Source organism: Corvus cornix, chromosome 3 (assembly GCF_000738735.6).
Source record: "Corvus cornix cornix isolate S_Up_H32 chromosome 3, ASM73873v5, whole genome shotgun sequence".
Lineage (NCBI taxonomy): Eukaryota > Metazoa > Chordata > Aves > Passeriformes > Corvidae > Corvus > Corvus cornix.
The window spans coordinates 96,478,344-96,504,857 of NC_047056.1; the positions used below are offsets into that span (position 1 = coordinate 96,478,344).

The window sequence follows — 26,514 nt, forward strand, 5'->3', positions numbered from 1 at the left end:
TTTTAAAATACTTCAAGGTTTCCCTTTCCCCATGTAATTGCATTACATAGCAAACATTTTCTTTTGGGAGGTGAATTAAAGAGGGGCAAGCGGACTGACAGAAGAAGTTTGGACAAATTCCTTTACACGTCAAAAAGAAAAAATAGATCTGGAAGCTCCACCTAATTTATGGAGCTTCCTCTGAATTTCTTCCAAAAGAGTTGTATGCTGTTTTCCTCTGTGCTTTCAAAAGTAACTATTCCTGTTTCATCCTTCGATATACAAATCCATATTCATCTTGAGAAATACACGGAAGAGTCTCAGAAGCCCTGTTGACTCTCAGCTGCTGCCTTGCAGGTCCTGCTCATCCTTAAATGCAAGGTTCTGGCAGGAGCTGCGATTCCTGACACAGAGATGCACACTTCAAGGAGGGTCCTGAGAATGAACACAAAATAAAACTGTTTTGGTTAAGTATCTCTTTCATTTAGGATGAGGGCAGACAGTCAGAAGAAGCCCTGATTGATGTTATTCAGTCATTTGAGAAACTTGTGAAACCTCAGTGAAAGAATGCTGCAGTGAACTCCACTGTCACACCATCTTCTGCATGTGGACACAGAAGTCATCAGCTCCAAGTAGGCAAACAAAGGTCAGATCCTGCAAATCCTACCTCTATAAAAAAGTGTTACATGACTTGGTTGTAGGAAGCAACTGCTACACAACACTGCATGTCTACCTACAGCATTTAGCAGGAGCTGAGGATGATGAACAGCACACCTGAGGTGCTTCTGCTGGAATCAAGAATTATATAATCAAGTATTTTTTATTTTTATTCCTTTTATGTAATGCATTTATAACCAGAGGAAATGGAAGGAACTGTCACAGGAACATAAATTCAGTTGAGATCGGAAGTATCATCATGCTGACAAAATGAAATGTGAAAAATAGTAAGAAATAAGTTTTGAATATTATATCACATTTTTCTGAATGAATTTATTTTCATAGAATTTAGTCAGGATATTTATGTAAAGATCACCCAACAAATCATATTAGTCATAATATTCCCTTTGATTTATGAATGCTCATTCCTTTAGACACTTCTTCCTCACAAAATGCAGTGGGCTTATTTATACAATGAGTTGATATGAATAATAGTTTGATCCTGTTTCAAGATGATCTACATTTAGCAAAAAAACCTGCAATTCAGATCCTGAACATTTGATGCAAATCCAAAATTTCAGTGAAATAGAAGTCCTATGAATTTGATTTCTTTTTAAGTAATAACATTCAAATGCAGGTAGGATGGAAACTGGGATGAAGACAAATATTCAAGATTTACTCTTAAAATATCTCCATCTGCCCATCAATTGCCTGCACGCAAATATTATAAATAGTTGCCAAGTTCATCTTAAATACTTCAATGACTTAAAGGTAAAAGGGAAGCAGGAAACAAGATGAAAGAACTATCTGAGTTGCCTATAAAACCTGAAACACAAGGCAGCTCACAAGCGAAGTTTAGATTGCAGAACAACCTCCTAGGGAGTTTGCCAGCAAACTGGATGCTGCTTTTGAGCAGTTGCCTTCTATGGCTACTGACTTCAGTGGATTCTCTGTAATGAGCAGTGGTAAAAGCCACTGCATTTTTGATCTTTTTCCATCAAGTAAGAAACTGTTTTATTCCCTCAAAGAGTGGAGTTTTTTTTACTAATGTGATTTGAAGAACTCTTCTCTAAGAAATCTCTCTGGGATGTTGTATGCCAAGCTGTGCAAACTGAATTAGGGGCAGTTAAGATAAAGCCCATCAAAAGCAATCTGCGGAAGGAAAGCAAAGTCAACAGGAATGACGAAAAATCTTCTGATAGATGTGAACCATAATTCTACATTTTCAGCTCCATGGAAATACTGGTTTTTGAAAAGACCATCAAGATTAGATGTACTTTTAAGAGAATATTCAAAGAATGGTGTTGATAATACAGTAGAAAACTTTTAAGTAGCCCAATTGGTTCTTAAATCTAGAAGACAGCTAAAGACTAGGAAACCTATGGGATAAGTAGGAAAGTCTGGAAACTAAAGCTGCAGCACTTCCCCCACGCTCTTTGAGGCAGCTGGGAGGGATGTACCTATCCCAGCCCACAGATAATGCAGTATCCACGGAGAAATTCTGCAGCTTTTGGGGCATCATCAGCATAAGGCTGGTAAAATCATGCAGAAGTTTGATTCCTTTACATGTATCCTTCACACTTCAGCTCCTCAGAAATAATATTTTTTCCACCCACATATCTCAGAAGAGGAGACAATAGCACAAAGCTGGATACAACTTTGGATAAATGTAGAATCCTATATGGATGAAGAAAAGGAGTATAAATGATAAAAAATTGGTTGAAGGTCCTTCCCATATAAAAATTTAGGACAATTTTTCTCTCCTTCTGTCCTTCCTGGCAGAGAATGGGGGGAGCAGACACAAAGAACTAAACCTGATGTTATTTTGGAATCTAAGCTATATCTGGTACTTTTTCAAGTGTCCTGCCAAAAGGTGTACTACCAGTTTGGTAATGCACATAGGGCTTCTGGTTTAATTTAAACTGATATTTACTAGTAAAAGCCTGCTGAAAAAACCAAGACTTACCGGTAAATATTAGTTTATTCCCAAAAGATACCAACTTTTTTCACACTGTTCTTAGACTTTGCACTCCAGCAGTCATCTTTACACCAAACAATGCCTAAGACAAAAATGAGCTTTTCAGCTTTACATGTATTTGCCAAAATTACCAACCCTCCCCCATGAAAATTGAGTGGGAAAAATACACTGTGAGAATTGGATCCAGAAGCCCTAATTCTAACTCTTCTTTAAAGGAGATATATATGTATATACAACGTATATAAATATAAATTCTCAAATTAGGTGAATGTGTGATGAATTCTGCATAAGAATAAGTATTATAGTGATTTCTAATACCTTAAAACCCGATCTGATGCCTGGTTTGATTTTGACACATCACAGTTCTGATGCTTCTCTTGAGCTTTAGCCAGTTTCTCTGCTGCAGCAATAGGACATCCAGAGAGGCTGCAATTACAGAAAGGAAATTTAATTGTCTTGTCCTGCATAGTTTCACATTATAGCACTGATCCAATTACTCCTTCTCCTCCTTAGCCAGCATCAGGAAGAATCTGAAGGAAAAGGGTTTCCAAAAGTGTTTTGGTCACGTGTATTTTCTCTAGAATAGACTTCCTTTCTTCTGCTTTCAAAGTTGCATGGTAAATCTTACATCTGTTCTTCTCTCACAGTACATGGGTAGATTATTCATGGATGTCAGCCAGGGAACATACCAGTAGGAGAGGAGAATATAAACTGGAATCTACTGTGCAGCTCTGCTAGCAGACTTGTGACCTTTATGCATCTGCAAATGTTGCCAATGAAATGGCTCCTGAAGACAATTAAATGACAATACCATATAGACCAAATCTTGTGCTGCTTCACACCTCATTCAGCTCCATTAACTCCAATCTTTTTGCTAGGCATATAAATGAGTGCAAAATTTTGCCTTGGGTTGCTAAATCTACATGTCAACTGTTAGTGTTTGTTCATGAATTTCAGCCACTACACTTTCTAATAATAGATGATGCAAAATGAAAAGCATTTCTGCACTGGAAATTCAATTAAATTTGCAAATGCTGAACTCTTATTGAAGTGGCAATAATAAGCCTGATTCTTACAGAAAAGATTTAGAACTGAGAAAAATAAATACATTGATGCCAGCAGATGGTGCTCTTAGTGAAGCTGTAAAACCGCGTGACCTGACAATGGAGGGGTTCCTTTCCTTGTCACAGTCTATTGAACGCTTATGTGACCGCAGCTCTCCGTGCTCTCCACAGGAAAAGAAATTAAAATGAAAGGCAAATCAGTGCATTCCCAGATGTTCCCTTCTTTACAGGAAATAAGTAGAAAAAAAAAAAAAAGAAAAAAAATGAAGTAGAGAAAAATGCCCCAAAAGCTGCAGAAAGAGGTGAGCACAGACTGCAGAGCGCTCCCCCTCGCCACCCGCCCTCGCTGCCCTAGTTCTGCAGAGGGTGAGGGAGCTCTGTGCAGCTCTGGAGTCATGCCAGAGGGCAGCTGCACTCCACTGACATGCTCTTCCTCAGACACCTCAAATATTCTAGTGGATATTCAACCAGAAGTGAATGCTGCTTCAAGCAGCAGTAATTCCCATAAAGCCTTCTCAGAGGTTTTTGCTGCATCTACTGGCAGCATCACTGCAGAGAAGAAAGGGGTACCAGAGCTTATTGCAGACAGGCTGGTACTCACAAGAGTCTTCTGGGGGAAATGCAGCTGATATGAGGGGCTGTGGTAACCCAGAGCTTGATAACACTGAATGTCCAGTAACTGTAGTCCCTTAAGCCTTCGTGCTACAATTAACAGTAAAAAGGAATTCAATACCAGGAACACTGCACAGTTCCTTTTACCCTCTTATCCACATTTTATGGATTTTTAAAATTGTAAAGAAATAGGCAAGATTTAATTATTGTTCTGTGGGAAAACTATGAAGTGTGGAACATTTTGTGGAACAGTAACATTTTGAAAATTTGTTTGACAGAATTGAATTGGCAATAGCATCCCTTCCCTAAGAATCTATTACTAATCTTAGGAAACTATAGAAAAGTTGCTTTTTGCCTTGATCTTTTTTTTTTTTTTTTTTTTTTTTTTAACTGGAATACTTACTTCTAATAATTCTACCTTCTCATTTTTAAATTTAATGAGACATTTTCCTAATATTTCTTAAACAGCAAAGATACTCATTCAGTTTAGCTGAATAAGTACTTTGGGGTTGAGACTGTGGTCAGTAAGAAAGTTAACACCTGTGTACTTAAAATGCTGTTTCTCATGTATTAAAAAAGCCCAATATTTTTAGGATTACAGTAGATTTTTTCATGCACTATAAAATAATCTCTGAGGAGAGTGAAGTGTGAGAACAAGAACTGTGTCCTAGTCCTGATGATGTTGACAGACTCTTCTTTCTCCCTGCAACACACCCATGAGGAGTCATGGCACTTGTTTTGTATCACTGCTGTTCAGCAAATATCAAACAAACAAACAAAAAAGTCCACTCAAAGCTAAGGATGCTTAAAATGTCTTCTGTGGATCAATTCATCCATACTACAGCAAATGCACACTCGTTCTCCTCAGAAAATACATGAATAAATGTTACTCTTAAAAATGGATAAAGCACACGAAGCACCATCTGTCAATCTTCAGAACAAAACAACGATACACACTCACTCCCCCCCACCAATGGACTGCCAGAAGGGCTGCAGTTCGGAGGCACTGTTCCCTCTAGATTGGTGTCCAGCGACGGCATCCTTACCTTCGGTGGGAATTCCTGTTGCTATTTACGTGGCCCCGGCCTGTGCAGCCTGGTGTAGGACACTTAAGAACATTTTCATGCATGGCAAGAACTTGACAAGGAGAGTAAGAGAAAACAGCAGAGTATGAAAACAAGAAAAAAAAAATCAAATCCCAGTATATATGAAACCATTTTAAAACAAAGCAGGATTCATTAACAACTAGCATTCCTCAAAATACACGTGACACACATAGCCAATAAAGCCTGATGAGGGAAGTAAGTATTGTGACCCTATGCTCATTAACACAGGGCAACAGTGAAAGTTATGGAGGGTACAGAACCTATAAACAAATGCATCTCTGGTGCAACAGTGAAGCAGAAGACGCCCAACATCTTCTTCATACAAAACCACTGAGCAAAGATCAGCTCAACAGTAAAGGGTGAGCTGGCAACCATACAAAACAAAATTACGGACTAGAAAAATTCTTTCAGGAAACGTATGTATTCTTAACACATAGCTTTATAAACACAGTATCAAACTCATGAGCTGAAAATCTGCTCTCAAGTTATACTGGTAGAACACTCAATTATTTGAAACACACCTCAGTACAACCCTGAACAGAATTTAACCCTAACTATAAGGCAGCCTGATTGAGCTAGGGGCCAGTTCTGCTCGCTTCCACACAGATACATCATTCATATCTATATGGCGAGCAGAATGGATCCTTTAATTTTCACTTGTATTCTCTACAAATGTGATTTTTTTTTCAAAATACTAAGAACCAAAATTAAGCACTTAAAATTGAGGGATGGCAGAAAAAAAATGTAAAAAAGAAATAAGTGGTACAAGCTTAAGCAAGTAAAGTGATTTACATCTGCAACTACTGCAAGCTGGATGGAAAACTTACTCTAAGGCTGCTCAGAGCAGTATCCCTCTAAATCATAAAGCTCATGCTATGAAGGACCAAATTATCAAGAACTTTTTGGGAACACTGAAGAGTTTGTTATGACATGAGGCATATCTGAATCCATGTCTTCTCAGAGCTGGATGGCAGTACATCATTCAATGGGAAATGGCCATCCAGCCCTTGTGAAGTTCTGATTTTCTCACACAAGAAACTGTCTGGAAGCCTGTATTTAGTTCTCACTCAAAAAAAAAAAAAAAAGATCTAATAAAATAAGTAGATACCTTGACTGAGTTAAGAACTGAATAAAAGCTGTTCAGAGACTTGAGAATTAAATCATATATACTCATTAGAAGATAACCATCATCATCATCACCCCATCATCAGTGTGATAAAATGTGTATAGATGCAAAAGCTTCACTCTGAAATTCCTAATATTCAAAGCTGTTCTTGAAACATGCTTCACAAGGCCAACATCACAGGAAAAAAAAAGATGAGCTCACCTTTGTCATTTTAGTAGGTACAAGAGCATGCAAACAGTTTAAAGCTATATTCTTCTTTGATTTACAAGAGCTTTTTATTTACCATTTGAAAAATGATAGAACTTTGAGCAACTGAATAAATATTTGTGTTTCAGAAAATTACAGGGTCTTGGAAAGCAGAGAAATTACTTTATTTGTTCTACTGTATTCAGAGACCAACCGAACTACAGCAAAGTTTCCTAATGCACTTCCTCATCACTTTACTTCTGGAAGAAGCCACTGTGCCATGAAAGAGGAGACTTGTTATGTCTGCCACTCTTGCAGTGCTAATCTACTTCTGTTTTCCTGTCCATCAGAATCTACTTTCCTTTGGAAACTGGGGACCATTTTAGTTCTGACTGTCTTTGAAACATTTCCTTAAGGCTGTTGCAAATTCATCAACGTTAAGTCTGTAAGTGCTGATGGACAGTGAGGATTTTAGGTCCATATGGAATGGAATCCATAACTCCATTTTAAAACTGGTGTGAAAGAGAATTGGATCTTAGCTAGACACTTCCTGATGAAAACCAGCACAGAGTAATTAGCTTCAGCAGAACTACGCTGATTTCACCAGCCAAGGAGGGGACTTCCAGAAACGAAGCCCTCTGCCTGCAGGTGGGTGTCCATGAGCTCAAATGGGTGAACCTCCTATGCAGAGAATTCGCTGACATGGCAGGAAGTTCCACCCATGTGACTGAAGGGGATGTTTGCTCAAAATCTTGAGTTCTGTAACTAAGTAAACAGCCAAATTATTATTTTTTATAATACGCACTAGTTTGATATAAATTATGTTTCAGACACAACAATAACAAAAGAAAGGGGTTGCAAGTTTTTCAGGAATAATTATTCCTGTACAAGACAGTAAGGACAGTTGATGTGACATTAGCACGCAGAAGCAAAAGCAGTGCACATCTTCTGGAAACCTTTTTCTCTGTTGACTGAATATGTCTATTTAAAAATAACCTAGGTTCTCAAAATCAAAGAATACAGCTTTAAAAGTTGTACTTTTAGTGTAAAGTTAGTAGAGAATGGAAATGATGGAATAAAGGAAAAATTATAACACAGAACAGTTGACTAAGTTGAGACAAACCATACTGAAAAATGAAATTAACTTTTTAAATAAAAGGTTTAAAAAGCATGCTAGAAAAGTTTTTGTAGTTTTATCCCCAGTTTCCATGAAAGAATGTGAACTTACTTTCTGGAGGGACCCTATCTTTGTGTGGGCATCCTGACAAACTGCGGTGATGGGGGTAAAGCCCCGTTACATGGCCAGTTCCATCACACCCAGGGGTAGGACATTTGCTCTCTTTCTTTTCTGTTCTTGAGGGATCTATAATTTACAACAAATGTGTCAAGTGAATGAGTCTTTTCACATTTCTTTAAGAAGGTTCATTTAATCATGTCATTTACTCTTTGGTAAATGTTATTATGAAAACTGGAAAAAAAACCCTTCTACTTCTTATCACAGTTCTGTCACTTTTATCCTGTTATCTTCTTCTCAGACTTCAGGCTCCCATGATCATGGCAATGTCCATTCACAGTGATTGGAAAATGACCTTTTTATAGCAAAGCCGTAGCATTGACAATCAATGTTCTGCTGGCAAGCATTAGCTCAAGGGTGCGAGGTCATTTGGAAACTGTTTAGTTGGAGTTTCCCTTCTTTACATTCTTATTTGCCTCATGTATTAAGGTCGCAAATATACTGTCATAGCAGTTCAATGTCCTGAGAGTAGCAAACCCAGCTCTTCAGCATAAGCATTCCACAATTCAGCACAAATAAATCCCTTTTCCAAGGCTCAATGAAGAAATTACTCTTGTTTTCTTTAAATTCTTTATGAAGTGGTGAAATTACATAAATATTCCTTTCTCTTCAATAAATTATGGTGGAGTAAACATTGTAATCAGAATTACTGAAAGCATCGCTTGCTCTGTAAATCTGGGCCATTACCAGCATGCATATGAAACATTTGAATATTCATATGCTTGAAAGGTTAATGACCTTTTAGAATGTTGTTGGATCTTCTGACTACAAATCAAAGAAAAGTCTAACTAGACATTTTTTCCACAAAATAAAGTTTTCTGCCAATAATGTAGTGGAATACTGGTAAGATTAATTCTGATTTAGAACTTTCTCACGTAACTCCATCAGCTACTTCCTTTAACAGAACATCTGTAAAGTAACATCCCTATCCTTCCAGCCAAGCACATGATACAAATTACATCTTATCATCTTGACCACAATTGCCATGTTTTGGACATTATGGCTGATTTTCATATTAGTATTAAAGGGATAAAATTCAGGATACTCGAACTGCTACAATTTTGGCTCAAGATTACCAACATATTTTTTAGTCTATCATTCCTTTCAATACCCAATCTGAACTATCCTCATTTAATAATTTTATGTTGCTCTTGTAATTTCTCTGCTTCAGTATTTATGCTTTCATCTCCAGAAAATAAGATTTTGCTACTTATTTTACAGTAAGCCTTTTTTTACATTAAATTCCATCCCAGCTTCAACAAACAGAACCCTCAGTACAATAGGTGGAAATTTCAGTACTTGAAGAACTTCACGTACAACCCATTCTTTTCATCATGAATCAATATAATCCAGAGATCACATTCTGTTGTGGACTTATCTTTCCCTGATTTCCCTCTGGTAGATTTTATATATACTTTTATTTTTCAAGTTCATCCAAACCAGCTTCATTTTAGAGAAAATCTTTAGCTCATTGTAATGACTCTCCATGTCTTAAATCCATTCTTAAAATTTAATATCATACTTAAACCTTGTATTTTGCAAATGGAATCCCTAATTATGAAAGTTTTATTTTACTTAACTTGCATGTTGACTGTAGAACACAGTTCTTTGTTCCATGCTCTTTAATAACAAATAAACATATAAATCTATCTCCAATGTGCTATACAGTTATCACAACACTCCTGGAAAGACCATAATCTCATACATCAGGAAATTGAAGAAAGAGATCAAGAAGTTAAACCCAAGGCCACAGAAGGAGCAAATGTCAGAGGAGGGATTTGAATTCCTGCCAGATAGGCCTGTGCTGAGACCACTAGAACAGCAAGCCCACAGCTACATACATACACAACTGTAAGCAACTCATCAAGTCAAGTACTTTGGGATGTGTGAAAGTATTAGATAAGTGAATAGATAATGTAAATGAAGTATAAATTATGTAAATATAACAATATTCAAGGACTGCAAAAAATGTAGATGATTAATAGACCATAATGGCTTTTTAGAGACTTTAAACTAGAGGAACTTTAGCTACTCGACACTGTTAGAACTCCACCAAAGTCAGTGAAGGTATTGTAATTTAGAGCAGCTGAGGATCTAGACACTTGCATCCTAGAGTGTCAAGCAAATCCTCCTCTGTATTCAAGTCTACATGATAAAGTTATAGCACATATCAGATCCTTAAGAGCCTTTATGGTCTAATGAGTCAGAAAAGATGCTGTATACTACTCTTAATGATTTCAAAACTTGCATAAAATTGCACTTGCACAATTTCCCATTGCTTTTAATGGAAGACATTTGAGTAAACTTTCACAACTTTATACAAAACACTGGATACTGTTTTGTAAATCCTCTTCTGCTATTTGGGAGAAATATTGCAGTTCTACTGAACTCTGTAACCTTTTCTCACTCCTTGCCATAATGGAAGTATTTCCTGAGTGAAGGTTGTCAAAGGACTTCAAAAGGTTTTAAAATGCATAAATTTCAGAAGAAAGTCCATTTAGAAAGCTTAAAATAGCAGGGGGAAAATGGTTAGTAGTCCCTTAATGGTTGTTTCAGTGATCTTTGAAGCCAAGAAGTAGTTCTCACCGCAAACCTGTGTACCCAAAAAGCTTCCACTTAACCATATCATACACTTCTGTAGGTATCTCTTCCAGGAGTATTTGGAAGATAACGTGTCACTGGAGAACAAATGATATAAGCAATTATTTTACTTAAAGCTTCCTCTCTCAACAACTACCAGAATGCTTCCCACATTTTTTTTAAATAAGGGATTTTTTTTTTTTTTTTAAATTAAAAAGGGGAAGAATGATCCACTCCACAAAGTTTCATGGTCCGAACTCCCAGAATATTTAGTCCCTGGCTGAGCCTTGGACATATTATCAATTCAGCCTGCAGCTCCCAAGAAATAGGATGGTTCAAAGAAGCTATGGAATTTGCTAAAACAGGACATCTATACATTTCTCACTGTCAGAAATTATATAGGCTTTTTGGAGACAGCAGGTCTATATGCAAAAATGTTTACCCAGCCATATATAGACTGGAAAGGCTGGACAATACCAGAATTAAAAAACTCTTCAAAAATTAATTTTGGTTTGCCATGTTTTCTGTGTTTTTTAGAGACATATACTCAAAGGGAAATGCATCAATGATAGGTTATATGTGAACAACATTTAGCACAACATCCACATGGCTATGCAGTAATACACTAACTAAATAAAGTTGTCTTCCCCAAATACCCAAACTTACTGCAGCATACACTGGACCATTTACTTGTGGTTAGAACAAACAAAACTTCACTAAAATACATTGCAGCAATGTTTGACATCAGTAATTTACATGCATTTCTAAAAAACTGATCATTACTTTTGTTTAAGGCTTGTGAGAAATGATCAAAACTTTCTGGGATCAAGATGTTGTCTGCCTTTACGAATGTCACAGGCAGATTACTTTTCCAAAGCAGGGATTTATAAAAAAGAGAAAAATGCCCACCATCTCAATTGTAGAAAGCAAAGCAAATATTTGTACAACAAATATAAGATAAACCTAGTCCCTGTTTAGCATCTCCCAAGTAATACCACGTCCTCAACTTCCACTAAAGTCAATGGGAATCAGGGGTGTTCAGTGAATCTCAGGAGGTATTGAACACTTAATACAACACGGCCCTACATGTACAGATGTAAACACATTAAAGAGGGGTGTCATAATATAAACACACCATCACCATGATAATCCTGCAAATCAAAAGGCATTCAAAAGGTAACCTTTAGTCTGTTGGGGATTTTTTTGTTTGTTTTTGTTTTTATTGGGTGTTTTTTTTGTTTCTCTTGTATTGAATTATGGTCAAGGCAGCACCTTAACTGTTTCCACAATGGAATGAAACCAGTGAAGTGGAATGCACATAAGAAAGAAATTGCTATTGATCTCAGCCCAGGCCACACCATGCCTTGCATAGCAAATGGTTTCCATTACCTTACTATCTTAAGATAATTAATGTGCAGTCACTGCCCCTATCTTATGTTATCGGTCATTTTGATACTGTTCAATTTCTATCAGGCAATTCTACATTTTAGATGGGAGAGGCTTCATCAATAACTGTCATTTGATGATAATTTTATAAGTCACGATGCCACCTACCCAATCCAATCTGTAATATATGCACTTCATAGCTGATTGACTATCTGCCACATAAACCCCCCCTTCAATATAGTTTGCAACACAATTCTCTTTCTTAATTATTATTATAAAATATATTAAAACCTTGAGAAAAATCTTTGCCTCTTTCAACATGATCTCTTGTTTTGTTTCCCTGAAAAGTTACTTTTTTAATTTAGCCAATGGTATACTGTACATATTTCTAACACTGCAGAATGAATTCTTTTATTTTATAATCATAGCATGATGCTATTTTACAGTCATGTCATACTACAATTTTAATAAAGTTCCCATTATGTGGAATTAATAACTTCATTTCAGAAATCTATGCAAAACTTAACATGTTAGCTCACACTTTCTCATGACATAACATACGGTATATAGAAATATTACCTTTACCATAATATGGCTTTTTGACATGGCCGTCACTTGGTTTAGGCTTCCTGTCATCTCCAGAAAGGTGTCTTGGAGACTGTTCCTCAAATGATCTCATATTATCCCTCCTTCCAGCTTCCACTGCCATTTTTTCTCTCATGGCTTTTGCTCTCTCAGTTTCCAAAGCAATTGCTTTCTCAAGCAGGGTTAAGTTACCTTTTGTCATATCAAACACTTCTTCAGACCTATCTGAAGTAATAGAGGTGGTATCATCGTCTCTTTCATGACAACCATCCTCCTTGGCACAGCTAGAAAAAGTCCTAGATCTGGGGCTCAACTGTTCTTCAAGCCTCATTAGGTTCATCATATCAGAGTAATTCCGGTCTGGTGTTCTTCCTTGGAAGTCATCTTCTTGCCTGACATGCTGACGAGTGTTCATGTTTTGCTGTTGATTTCTTTCCTGTGGGTTTGTCTCACTGAGTTTCCTAGCCAGATCAAAACACTGGTTCCTTAAGCACTCCAAACTGCTGAGACACACCTCTTCATCACTCTCCTCCACTATTTTTTCTGTAAGTCCATTGTTCACAGGCTTCCCTAGCATTACAAAGTTCATATTCCTATTGTCTTGCTGTGAAGTATTGTCTGCATAATTTCTGTCATTAATATTTTCTGAAAGCACTACACCATGTCCTTGTGCTAATAATTTAAGGGAGTCCACTGTTTCCCTAACAACATCACTGTCTAAATCTAAACTCAGCTCACTTTTCCGACCGATATTTTCATTTTTGTCACTATCATCTTCCAGACTATTAGATGTATTGCTGTTCATTTCTGATTCTGTCCTGGCTCTGTATGCTGCATCCTCTGCAATTTTGCCAAGATTTAACAATGACTTGGCCACCAGTTCATCGTAATTATCATACTCATCATTATTGTTATCGTCTTTTTCTGTGTCTTGCATTATTCGAGTATTGTGACAATTCATTTGATGGTCTTCTGCATAAAAAACAGAAACAAAGAAAGAAACAAAGAAAGAAAGAAAAAGGAAAAGAAAAGAAAAAAGTGGCTACAATTGGAACTGTTGTTGCAATTGCACGGACAGAAAACAAACTGCATGTCAAATATTGTTAATCATACAGCAATTCTAGAACACTATGGCTGACCCATTTGAACGGAATTCTCTTTAGTCCACAGGGCTTTTTTTGTTTATTTGCTATTCACATGAATTTCTTTCACAGAACTGATAAGAAAAAGGCAATCAAAATGCTAATTACTACTACTGCTAAATGTTATGGCATAAATACTTATGTTTCTCCTTTCACTTCTATATTCACAGTTTTATGGGATTTATTACAATCACATTATTCAGCTGACATAATTGTCTATGTTTCCAAGTTTCCTCACTCCTGTATTTCCTGTAAATACAGTAGATGGCAAAGGAGTGAGTACTACTAGATTTATTCTCTTACTGATGAATGCCATTCAGCAAAAGAGAAAGAGTATACTCCAAGAAGGAAAATGTCACTTTTTTAACACCATACACACCATTAACACTAGTTGACCGATAACTGCACACGAAGATTAAAATGGCATTTTACTTAGTGGATCCATCAGTAAAATCAAAATCTCTCAGTTCAACTGTGGAGAAGTTAAGAATTTTAAAAGAGTTGTTACATGAAAGGAAGATAGAAGGAATTATATGCGCAATATAACTTGAAGTAAATATGCTAGCCCAAATTTTATGGTCATATATGTATGATAGGGCTTTTATTTGCTGTTCTGTGCACTGTAACAAAATGGTGCAGAGTTACCACATTTCACTCAGCTTTGTTCTAGTAACTGTCGAATAACAGAGGGAGAGCTTAATAAGTAGGAGCCAATGTGAGGCCCTAAGGGGGAGAATCATCTCACATAACTTTAGACATGAGCAAGGCAGGCATCTACATCTGAGTAGACTATTCCATGGTTCCATCCTCAGTCAGCAAGAGAAGCAGACACTTTATGGACACAGCCCACCTGATCTGGTTAAGGTATCTTCTTGAGAATAAAACTAATAACCACTAGAAGTGCCTGTTTCTCTTCATTGACAACAAAGGGACTCAGACTTGATGCCCACCTTAAAGATACCCATACTCAGTCAGATGAATATCATCCAGAGAGCATCTTCTGGTATCTCATGTTCACTCAGAAGTTACGTCATTCCTAGACCCAGTCTTAAAACACACATTCTTCATTACCGAGTAATGAACGTTGCATAATGTATATTTTGATAATCAGCTACCCAAGCTATATTTTGACATTTTGCATCACTGGAAAAGAAAGTTCCTAGATCTGTCATTACAGCGACATGCTAGGTTTTCAGTTTTTCAGCTGGTGCAAACTGAAAGAAACCAGTAGAGCTAGGATAATTAACACCTGCTCAAGAGTTAGTTCATCAACTTCTGATAGCATCTTTTCAGCTTAGATGTATTTTCAACACTAGTACACCTGAACACGTAGCAATTTCTAAAGTGTGACTCATGTTTTGGGTTAAACAAACCAAAGTGGGAAATTTCAGGTAGTAGGTGGCTTGTACACTAATATTTTGGTAATAGGAAATAGTGTTTGATAAAAATAATTTTTATGTCAGTAGACAAAATAATAAATCAGTTGTAAATACAAAGCTCAACAGCACAATAATTGATATTTCAGCCACAAGATAGTATTTCTTCTACACAGTGGTTAGGGATCCTGGGATGATAGTAGGCTGTAGTTAAGCAGCAGAACTGGTTGATGACTAGGCTATCTAGAAAAAAAAATGCTCTAATGGTAAAATATTGTAAAATATTATATCTTACATATTATCTGCTTGAATATAGAGGAAAGAAAATTAATAAGGAAGACTGTATGGTATTTTTACATCACAAGTTATTTCAAGTCAGTAGTGGGTTATCTGTTTATCATAAAAGGTGGTTTTATTTTAGTTGCTATGTTTTTCAAGCTCATCATAATTCACATTTATGTTTCAGGTGCCACAAAAATTAAGGGTATGAGAGTACCAGATTTTCAGTGTACAAGTAAGGATTGACACTTCCACTTCCTATTTGAAAAATGTCCATCTTGAATAACTGCATAGAAGAAGGTAATGAAGAATTACTGGATAATTAGTTTGTGCTATTTGAAAAGCAAATACACTACTAATAATTTTCTAAAGTAAAATGTACAAATGAGTCCCACATTAATTTAAATATTAAGGATAAAACCTGATGCCAAGGAGATTGCTCAGTAGAAACTGAGGTTTTTGTGGGGCGCTTCTTGTAACTACACTGATGGGCAGTCAGATGCAGCAAAGGAACATCAAAGTAATTAAAGAAGCAATGAGCTATAGCTCCAAAATTGCCAGTGCCTTCAAGTTTAGGGTGAGGTATCAACAAACACTGGTGAAATCAGTCCAAATCTACCTGTAATACGATATTGAAATACAAAGTAGAAAAAAAAATGTTTTCTCAAGTCATCCTGAGAACTGCTCAGGTACACAGTGACTATTCTAAGCCAACATTTGAAATGTGAAAAGTTTCAGGGATTGTTTCTTACAAAGGGGGATTGTGTTTGTAAATGATCACCAAGGGGAGGAATATGTTATACCTTGCCTCCACAAGTGAAAAGTCAAAATATGAATCATGTACTATATGAGAGGAGACATCTAAATTCCTTTTGAGTAGGGAAGCTGGGTGAAAGCTGTAACTACAGTATTTTTTATTCTATTTGCTTGGCTACATCCTTTTCTGGTCTCCCATCCATTCAATCATAAAATGAAGAAGAAAAAGGTAGTGGAAGAGAAGAAAGTGTAAAGCAATAATCCCAGATAAGACAGGCAGGAAAGCAAAATATTTAAATTAAGATTAATTTCCTGTATTTTAATTTTTGGCCTTTTTTTGCATCTTTTTTCTTTAACAACTATTTTACTCATGTCTCTTATATCCATGCAGCAGTTAATTTTAATGAGAAGGATATTTATATATGCCATGTCATCTCCTCAGTAACAGTTGGATTCTAAACTTGCTCTGGTGAGGCACCTGTATCATCTGTTTATCAATATGGAATTTTAAATACTGAATCAGTTTGTATATTAGTCAAGGGTCTTCTAGGAAGTATGCTACACTAGCAGCTCTATGTGAACTTTACGCCTCTTCTTTGATTCAGCTCTGTAAAATTCAATCTTGCTTTCATTTCACATTTCTGTGATTCCTTAGATTTGATCTTTAGTGCAGTAACTACCTTTAGACTGTGCTGTTTAATGGCTGTCTGTTAAATGACTGCAAAACCTAGAGACTTACTCTACCTCTTGCATAAGTTTTGGAACCAGTGATGCCAACTGAAGGTTTTTATTTTGTGAAGAGACTGAGTTTGTCTCACAAAGACGGCAGCTAGCCAGTGTTGGTGAAGAATGCACAAAGTTATAATACATCCTTTTATGTTAACTTTAGGGTTGCACGGACAAAGAATACACAGTTTTAAAAGAATATCAGATTTTTCTAGCCCTCATCAGCATAATACCATGACAATTTAGATATTCTTGGTGGTAAAGTTGTTCTTTTTAAGTCTCAGCAGATATAACAAGTGGCAGAAGGAAATTATAGTGGAGTAGCGTAGAACAGCTATAAAGAGCTGGAAGCCTTTAGCCATTTCAACAGAAGTGCACTTGTATTGCACTAAACAAAAAGTGAATAATTTGATTTCTTATTGCACCTTTCATCCAAGGATCTCAAAGCACTTTACAAACATTATTTTAAAAAGCCTCACAACACCCCTGTGAGGTAGGTATTTTAACCCCATTTTACAGATGGGAAATTGAGACACAGAGAAGTTGAGTGACTCTTTCCATATCATACCAGGAGTCATGGGAGAATAAGGATTATAGCCTCTACATCCTTGACTGTTTCCTCCTTTTGTTCCTATCACATCCAAATTTAAGCAATTGTTTGTCAGAAGAAATGGCTTGCTGGTTTTAGTGTAGGGAGTCATGCAAAACAGCACCTTTCTTTTGAAAAGGAAAATATATAGCATTTAGACTGAGAGATTCTGCAGAGAGAGGCAATGATACTTCAGAAATAGCAGCTACATTCCTACCAAAGGACAGACTTCAGAAACAAGACTTCCCAGATCTGTGGTCCGTTTATCAAATTACTCACTTTCTTCCAAGTATGGGAAAACATGATGGCTAAGAAGCTGAACCTACATGTGGTCACACAGGCTTCCTGCCCAGATGGATGGTTTCATTATCCAGGCAGCATTTCCTGTTTCAAAACACTTCACTGCTCTTGCCACTGTCAATTCCTAAATGCTCAGCACATGATACTACTGCATCACCATTCTTCCCCTTTAAGCTGTAATGTGAAGTACGTGCATACATCTCCACATTACAGTCTCTGACGGCTGGCCTATGAGAAATATTTAGCAAGACAATGTTGGCACAAATGAATCGTAAACCTTAGAAAGTTACAGCATAATATAGGTAGAAGATTGTTTGTATATTGCCTTCTTGGGGAAAATCTTGTGAGTAAGGAAACTGAAGAGGTGGAAAACTCAGTGAGCTCTCAACTTCTCGACTCCTCATGGAAGAAACAGAGGACATGTGTAACTCTCCAAGGACCTAGGCAAGGTCTCCTAAAAATCTAAATGGTCCTACTGACATGGGATTTGGATTAGAGCCCAAGCATTTGAATATGCCTATTCAGGGCTGCACTGAACCCTGAAGTTGACCATGTGCAAGAAGAATCCTTTCTTCATCTCTGCAAAATTTCATGAGGTTCTTTTACACTGGAAGTGCTATATGTAAAGACCCAAGTAATTTGGTTCTTATAACAACTGGTTCCTTTATGGACCTTATATACTTAATGAAAGTCAAAAGAAAAAGGTAACTGTTCACTTAGTTAATTGATTGTCTCTAGCTATTCCATTATATTCAATTATTTTTTTCACTTCTACCCCTCAGCCTGCTACAGCTACTTACAATAGTTATAATACTGGGACTTACTGTTTAGACTTTCCTACAATTACAGTATTCAACTAATAACCAATGCTCAAACTAAAATAAATGGAGAGTAGAAGTCATTAAGCATGGCAAGGAAGTTCTGAGCTGAAGAACACAGGACATCACAGTAGGAGTCAGTATTGTAAACTAATAGTGAGGACTACAGTGCAGCAAGCCCATACAGACTTTTAAATATGGACAATTTGCCGCCTTAAGTATCTTTTAATTTTTTTTTTTTCTGTTAGGTTTTGATCTTTTCATTTTCTATAGGTTCCATGTTTTATCTGGTCTTGCTCACTGAAAAATTAAGTCCTTTTTTTTTTCTTTTTTTTTTTTTTAATATTTTTCCCTAAGGACCAAAAGGGATCCTCACAGATCTGAATTTCTTTCCTGTTGTGGAGTGATTACTAACACATGCAGACTAACTCATAAAGATATTACTTTTTTATTCATCTTCTTGCCATTTAAACACACTTTTAAAAGAGTATTAATAAATTATTTTGGTATAAAAGCATTTCGAAGATTTAGTTTTCTGCACAAATCAGTGCGTTCTTGTCTAAAGGCAGAGGTGTTTTACATAACCAATGCCCTGAAATAATATTTTTTTTTTTTTTTTGCTTATGGCACTTGTATGACCTATTACTACACCACTGCTTATGTCACACCTGCATGAATAGTATCCTATTTATGTGAACCAATGTTCACATAGAGTATTGGTAGAATATGGATGTTCTTACTTGGGTTATTCTTATTAATATAAAGACAGAGAGAATCAGGAAATACAGAGTAACATGCTTTTAAGATTTATGTCATTTGTTATTCATTCATTTTTTCCCACTCCAAATCCCTATGAGCTACTTGTATCAGTACCGTTTTGGAAAAGGATCTGAGGATATCTGACAGCTCCTCTGACAAGATCATGACTGAGGTAATTTTGCTTCAAGTGCCAGACTGCAAGAGCTTCGTAAAGGTTATCTAGGTTCTGACTCAAGCCAATATGTTTAAGATTTTGTCATTTCACCACAAGATACTGCCTGCCTTTCTTTGATCTTAAGAGATTGTCACATGCCATTAACAGTGCACTGCTGCCATGGAATCATGCAGTAGTTGAGGCTGGAAGGGACCTCAGGAGGCTATGTGGTCGAACACCTGCTCAAAAAAAGTGCCAGCTTAGAGCAATCATCAGGGCCCTGTTCTGTCAGTTCCACTTTAAAGCTCTTCCAGGATAGAGGTACCACAGCATCTCTGGGAAATCTATTCCAGTGTTTGACCACCCTCATGGTAAGAAATTCATTCTTATTTCCACATGGATTTTTTTTTGTTACAACTTGTGTCTTGTCTCTTATTCTTATGCTACACACTTACATCTTCTCACCACTCTCCACACAGGTAGCTGAAGACAAGTCTAAGTTCCCCCCTTAGCTTTTTCTTCCTCAAGTGAACAAACTGGGCTTTTTTCAGGGTTTCTGCACATGTGGTCCAGTTCTTTAATCATCCTGGTTGTTCATCACTGGACTCCAATATTTCAAGACTTGTGCTGATGAGCCCAAAACTGGGCCTATTGCTCCACATCAAAAAGTGTAAGTGCTGCATAAACTGGAATAATAATTTCTTTTCCTTTTGATTTCTGTTTCTCAAGTCTTTTCATCCTGACAGCCAAGCATTATTTCCTGAAGTCAAAAGGCAATGATTTTTCTGGGAATTATCTTTTTTTTCCTCCACCACAGAGACAGCAGAAAATACATTTTGGTTACCTTCAAGTAGGAAAGGTCCCTGGTTGGTATGAAGCCTGCTTGTTTGGTTTGCAGTGTCTGAAATATATGGTATGGAGGCATATGCTTAGGTTCAAGAAGGAACTTGCTGAGATTATCTGTGAACAGAAGTGGATATGCTGGGTTTGCAAGGGCAGTACAATTTAGCCAGTCACTCCCACCTGGACCACACTTCTTTGTGAATCAGGTTCAGGCAGCCCTTAATTGTTTTTGAATTGACTTCTGTCTGGGCAGATAATGAGATGTCTTTAGCTGATGACTGGTATTCATTTCATCCTACTTTTTCTCCCCAGGATGTCTATATGAGGGAGGCGAGATATTCTGTCTCATAGCCTTATAATGATTCAGTGGAGTTTGGCAGTTTCTTGCTTTCTCTAAGGTTTCCACAGCTCAGCAGGGCAGCAGGCAATGAGGAAGCCAAAGCTATTCTCCAGATACTGGGATACAGCAGGAAGACAGCAGGGGAGCAGAGGACCAGCTGCACCGACAGCAGAACACCCACTCAGAGAGCTCCTGGTACGGAGCTTCTCATGGGGCTATTCCTAAGACTGCTCCAGAGACAGTGACCTGTGCCTACATCCCTCTCCATATTCATTTCTTTACAAAGGATGCAGCCTGAAGAACACATTTTCCGTTTATAAAGCAATATTTTCTTTCTGACACACAAATCTCTGAGAAGACAGATTGGAATATTTAATATAGGGATACATCATCTCTTTTTACTAGTTTTGTTTTAGTTCAGAGCTCTCAGTGTCAGATGTCCATATTGAACATGTCTCCATATGAACTATACATCTAGATTCCATTTACAGGCAATGGACAAAACCATACATCCTGGGATTTGATTTTTCATCCTAACCTAGGTATCTATAGTAGATAGGCTGAATTATCCCCTAAAAGTGACTATTTCTCTTAACTAGTCATCAATTAAACAGATGGGGTGAATCCTATCCCTATTGCTTTTACTCAAAAGTTTCAAGTTGATCCTTGCTGAATTTCAATGGTATCTTTAGTATGACACAGTAGGAACTGCAGGGAGGAAGGAACGAGGAGTTACCCAAAAGGAGTAGCTTTAGGTTGTGGATAGACGAAGATGTATCAGGAAAGCCTGGTGTGAATGGGATAGTATGGATACTTTGGACGGGATATATGCTTATGACCGCATGATTTACATGGAGAGAATTATATCTTATTGGATGTGTTTGGTCTCCATTGTAAATTTAATTACTTTTTAATAGTTGTGTTTGATTATCAAAGAAAGCCTGTTTGTGGTTTGATAACAAACTGACCCGACTGGCAGAAGGGACAGAGGCAAGTATCACTACCATTCTAGAGGATGAGAGAACTGCTAAATATGGTATCATTGAAATTTCTTCTTCCTGACTCTCTTTCTATCCCCTCAATGAGTTCAGTGCCAAGGAATCTGGAAAGACAAAGACATCTATGTGCACGAGTGCCAGACTTTACTTCATCTGAAATGTAACGCTTTTAGTTAAGGTGTTTGTTCCTTTATTTTTATCCCTTCATCTAGCTTTTAATCTACATTTGACTCATTCCCTTTGTTTTCATGACAGGGAAGGCTGGGTAATAATCCATAGTATAAGAAGAAAGTAAATACAAAGGATTCTTTACCTCTTCGGTTATAGCCATCTATTACTAATATTCTGTTCTGTCCCAATTAATTAGGGACAGAGCAATAAAGGAAGAAGTGGAATGTGATTACTCATGCTGCTATACCCTTAGTGAGGCCCTGGCATGATTTTGAGTGACTTAGCAGCTCTCCAGCAGTGCCGAGATTCAGTGAAGAAGTGCTGGTTAGGGACCATTTCCAAGGAATTTGAATGTGGTGAACCTATTTTGGAAGGTAAAAGATTAGCTGTATATGCATCCAAATCATGCAACAGTTGAACTTAGCATTAAATGAGTGGACTATGGTCTGTTCTATTCACTCACATAGATGTGGTCATTGATTAATGTGCCTGAAGAGACAGAGGCAGGAAAATCTGTAAGCTGGGATCAATGGAAAACACACTCCAGAAGGAACAAGTAAGGCCAGTGTGAACTGTTTACTATGGTTCACACCATGTGTATTGGGTTTGCATGGCAAGGTTTTGGTAGTGGGGGGGGCTACAGGGGTGGCTTCTGTGAGAAGCTGTCAGCAACTTCCTCCATGTTCAGCAGAGCCAATGCCAGCCAGCTCCACAGTGGAACCACTGCTGGCAAAGGCCGAGCCCATCAGTGATGGCAGGAACACCTCTGTGGAGGTGTTTTCAAGAGGGAAAAAGAAAAGTTATTGGGCAGAAGTAATTGCAGACAGAGAAGAGTGGGGTGAGAACATATGAGAGGAACAGTTCTGCAGACATCATGGTCAGTGAAAAAGGAGGGACAGGAGGTGCTCCTGGCACTGGAGCTGAGATTCCCCTGCAGCCCGTGGTGCAGTCCATGGTGAGGCAGCTGTGCCCCTGCAACCCATGGAAGTCCATGGTGAAGCAGAGATCCACCTGCAGCCCGTGGAGGGCCCCACACCTGAGCAAATGGATGCTTGAAGGAGGGGGTGTGACCCTGTGGGAAGGGTGCACTGGAACAGGCTCCTGGCACGATCTGTGGCCCTGTGGAGTGTGGACCCCATGCTGGAGCAAGTTCGCTCGCAGAACTTGTCACCCCATGGAGGACCCACACTGGAGGAGTCTGCTCCTGAAGGGCTGCACCCTGTAGAAAGGGATCCGTGCTGGAGCAGTGTGAAGAACTGAAGCCCATGGGAAAGACTCACACTGAAGTTCATGGAGGACTGTCTCCCATGGGAGGGACCCCATGCTGGAGCAGGGGAAGGAATCCTTTCCCTGAGGAGGAAGCAGCGGCAGAAACAACCTGTGATGAACTGCCTGTAATCCTCATTCCTTGTCTCCCTGCACCCCATGAGAGACAAGGTAGAGCCTGGAAAAGAGGCTTTACTTTGCTTCTCATTATCCTACTCTGATTTTCATTGGTAAATTCAATTAATTTCCCCAGGTCAACTCTGTTATGCCTGTGATGGCAACTGGTGAGCTACCTCTCCCTGACTTTGTCTCCGCTCAGGAGGGCAATGATGACTGGCTTTGGTGGGCACCTGGCACCTAGCCAGGGTCAAGCCAGCACACCATGCTACTCCAGTCAGCCAAGTACACATATACAGTGGACCTCAAAAAAGACAAAATGGTGACTCAGTGGTGTAGCTAGCTCTTAGCTAGCTACAAAGAGTCTTTAATACCTTCTGTTTATTTGCCATCTATGTGTACAGATGGCCTATGTGACTGGAAGTGTGTAAGAAGGAGAGTAGAGTACTAGACACCTGTCAAACGCAGGAAATGTATGCTATAGTACCAGACACAGACCACCTTTTTATGTCACTATGGCATTTGCAAAGATATTTCCAGTTGAGGCTTTTCCAAGTACCTGTCCACCTAAAGATACATTTTAGAAATTGAGGGATTTCACACTGCTGTTCAGATCTGCACTGGAATAGCTGTCTGAATGATGAAAGCTTGTATCTCTTAAAAGGAGATTATTTGGTGGACAAATGTAGTAACCTACATATTTACCCACATTTCCATACATTTCCAACTAAATATGTACCTACTAGCTATTATGGAAGCAGCTTTGTTGCCAGTCTCACAGCGCCTAAATTGAGTAGAGCAGCACAGCCTCAGCGCATGGCATCTGTGCTGAAAATAACTATCCTCGCAGAAACAAGAAGCAACAAAGAGAATCAATCAAATAACCACAACAGCCAGTTTTCCAAAATACACACATGTAGATACAGAGACAATCTTACACCACACAAAACTAAAACCTGAGTCTGAGTCTGGTCTCAAGATGCTTCAGTCTAGAAGCTATTTTGCTGGAGTTCACTGGTAAAAGTAATGTACATGAGATGAAGTCAATACCTTTACTTCTGCCTGAAATTATTTCTGGTTTTATTTTTTTTCACTTTAACATATTGCTCCCTTTCAGTTGCCTTTTGTGTGATTATTTCTAGGTTCTAGTCTCATTTACTTAATTTTCTGTGCACTAAAGTATCTGAGCTATTTAGGAGCCAATGGAACTAACCTGCCCAACATGAACTTTTCCCCTCTGTTCCTTTGTATCTGGTGCTGTATTATGTTTTATGACTTAAAACGAATTTATTAAACAGAACAGCATCAAATCAATTCCTAAAACTCAGATAAACTGTGTACATTATTTCCACACTGCCCATCTTCTCAATGATGTGCAATTTGCAGATTTCAAGCAAAACACTTGCCAGAGGACAGTTATTCTTTCTTTAATAGATACATTGCTATTACTTCTAGTTATGCATTTTTTAAACAGTTAGTAATTTTGGCTCACTGCTGTTTGTATCTTATCCAGACATCAAGTATAGTTTAAAAATCCTTGTTTTCAGTATTATAAAAAGTCTTAGAGAGTCTACACATATTGCTTGGGGTTCTGAAAGAGCTCTGCATGTCTCTAGTTCTAATTCTACTAATGACAATGATAAAGAATTCTATCATTAATATAAAAAGACACAGTAAGTTACTTCACATTGTGAACTATAGGAAAATGCTCACATATAACTAGGGAGGAGAAAATATAACAGAAAAAACTGTCCTGCATCGCCTGTGGGTGTGGGTATTTTGTCTAGCCCTGATCTTCCATCTTAAAGCCTTTTAACTTTTAAATTAAAGATTCCACACAATGCAGATTCTTTACTGCAGCTTTCACATCTGTCATTTCCTGCTGTCCATGAAGGAATCCTAACAGCATATTTCACTTGCTCTCTGCAGTACTCTCATGCTAACCTCCTACGTGTTTCTTTAAATCTTTCTGCATTTTTCTTTCCTGCATAATCCCTGTCACCCCTTTTACATTTGGAACATATTGTTTCCATTTCTGTGTCCGAAGACCTTCCGGCCATTGAACTGAATTTGGCCTTAAACTCATACCATGTCTTTAATGGGGATTTCAACATGAATCACTTTAAAAAAAGTCATATGAATAGCAGCAGTAATTTCTAAAACACTTTCAGATTAGACTTCTCATGTGGCATGTTGTATAGAAAGGAACAGTTGTATTTCTATTTTTCTTGGTGATACAACTACATCTATACTCATCTGTGCTTTAAACCTGAGAGACACCTTAATACTGATCAGCTGCTCAAAGCTCTGCTTTGCTGTGTACTGAAAAAGCTCCAGCCTTACAAAGCTCTCCATCTATCTGCTATTTAAGCACTGAAAGCTTCTAGACACTGGGTCTTTTCACACATAAATTCCCAGAGAAACCTAATCCAATAGGTATGCTCTAATGCACACCTGAAAGAAAAAGGCTTCCCATGAAGTGCTGCTTTGATTGGCTTGCTTAATCTGTAGCCAGAGAAGAACGGCCTGTTTCCTTCTTTATTTCCCCTGCTCATCCCCACCTGCCCATAGCCCAGGTTAAACACATTGTTTAGTGGGTCACTCACTAAAGAACCAGAAGACTAAGAGTATAAGCTCTCATGGTTTATGTGGATTTCGTACCATAGTTCCCAAAAACATTTGCTAGTCACCACAATAAAAGCTGGATTCAAGTTCTATTAGGAAGCAGAAAACACAAGAGTAGAGTAAGACCCATAATTTTTTTTTTTTCATGCTATTTGGTCATGCAAAAATATAATCTCTTTATTGCAGATATTACAAGGACACCTGCCTTGAAGAGAGAAATATAGAGTCTGTTCCCTGTGCCCAGGACTGATTTTGTAGCCTAATAAGAAGTCAAGCAATATGATGGTTACAGGGTCCTTGGAGAAAAGACAGAATTCAGCATGGCCTGCATTCTCAGGAGAATGACCCTTTTTGGTCTATGGCAGTTCTTGAATGTTTTTTCTAGGGTGTAATAGAGCTCCATCAGAATGTGTAAGAGCGTTCCCTACACAAAGCAGTCACTGGTCTAGTCTCCAACCTTCTGTGTTAGGAAAGAAGGACACGTGGCATTGAACCCTGGCATCACTTGTCACACTTAACTCAGGCACATGCATTACAGACAGGGGCAGTATTTTCATTCCATTCTATTGTGAAACATTTATCTCACTCCACAAATGTAACAGGATCCTTAGCCGAGATTCCAGTTTCTATTCATCTAAAAGTTGCCCTTTTTGGCTGTACTTTCAGGGAAGGACATTCACAGACTGTGCTCACTAGATAATA

General features: G+C 37.9%; 1 protein-coding gene across 12 annotated transcripts in view; it reads right to left on the reverse strand.

Annotated features, from left to right (window-relative positions):
• MYT1L (myelin transcription factor 1 like) overlaps positions 1–26,514 on the reverse strand; it is a 315,746-nt gene that overhangs the window by 68,887 nt on the left and 220,345 nt on the right. For 7 of the 12 annotated variants that reach the window (XM_019282204.3, XM_010393362.4, XM_019282203.3 and 4 more), the window contains 4 exons: positions 12,548–13,525; positions 7,937–8,071; positions 5,337–5,427; positions 2,933–3,040 (listed from right to left, as the gene is read on the reverse strand). In XM_019282204.3, coding sequence (XP_019137749.1) covers positions 2,933–3,040; positions 5,337–5,427; positions 7,937–8,071; positions 12,548–13,525 — 1,312 coding nt within the window. The remainder of the gene's footprint in view (positions 1–2,932; positions 3,041–5,336; positions 5,428–7,936; positions 8,072–12,547; positions 13,526–26,514) is intronic. The other 5 variants (XM_019282205.3, XM_010393365.4, XM_010393368.4 and 2 more) reach the window with 1 other exon arrangement.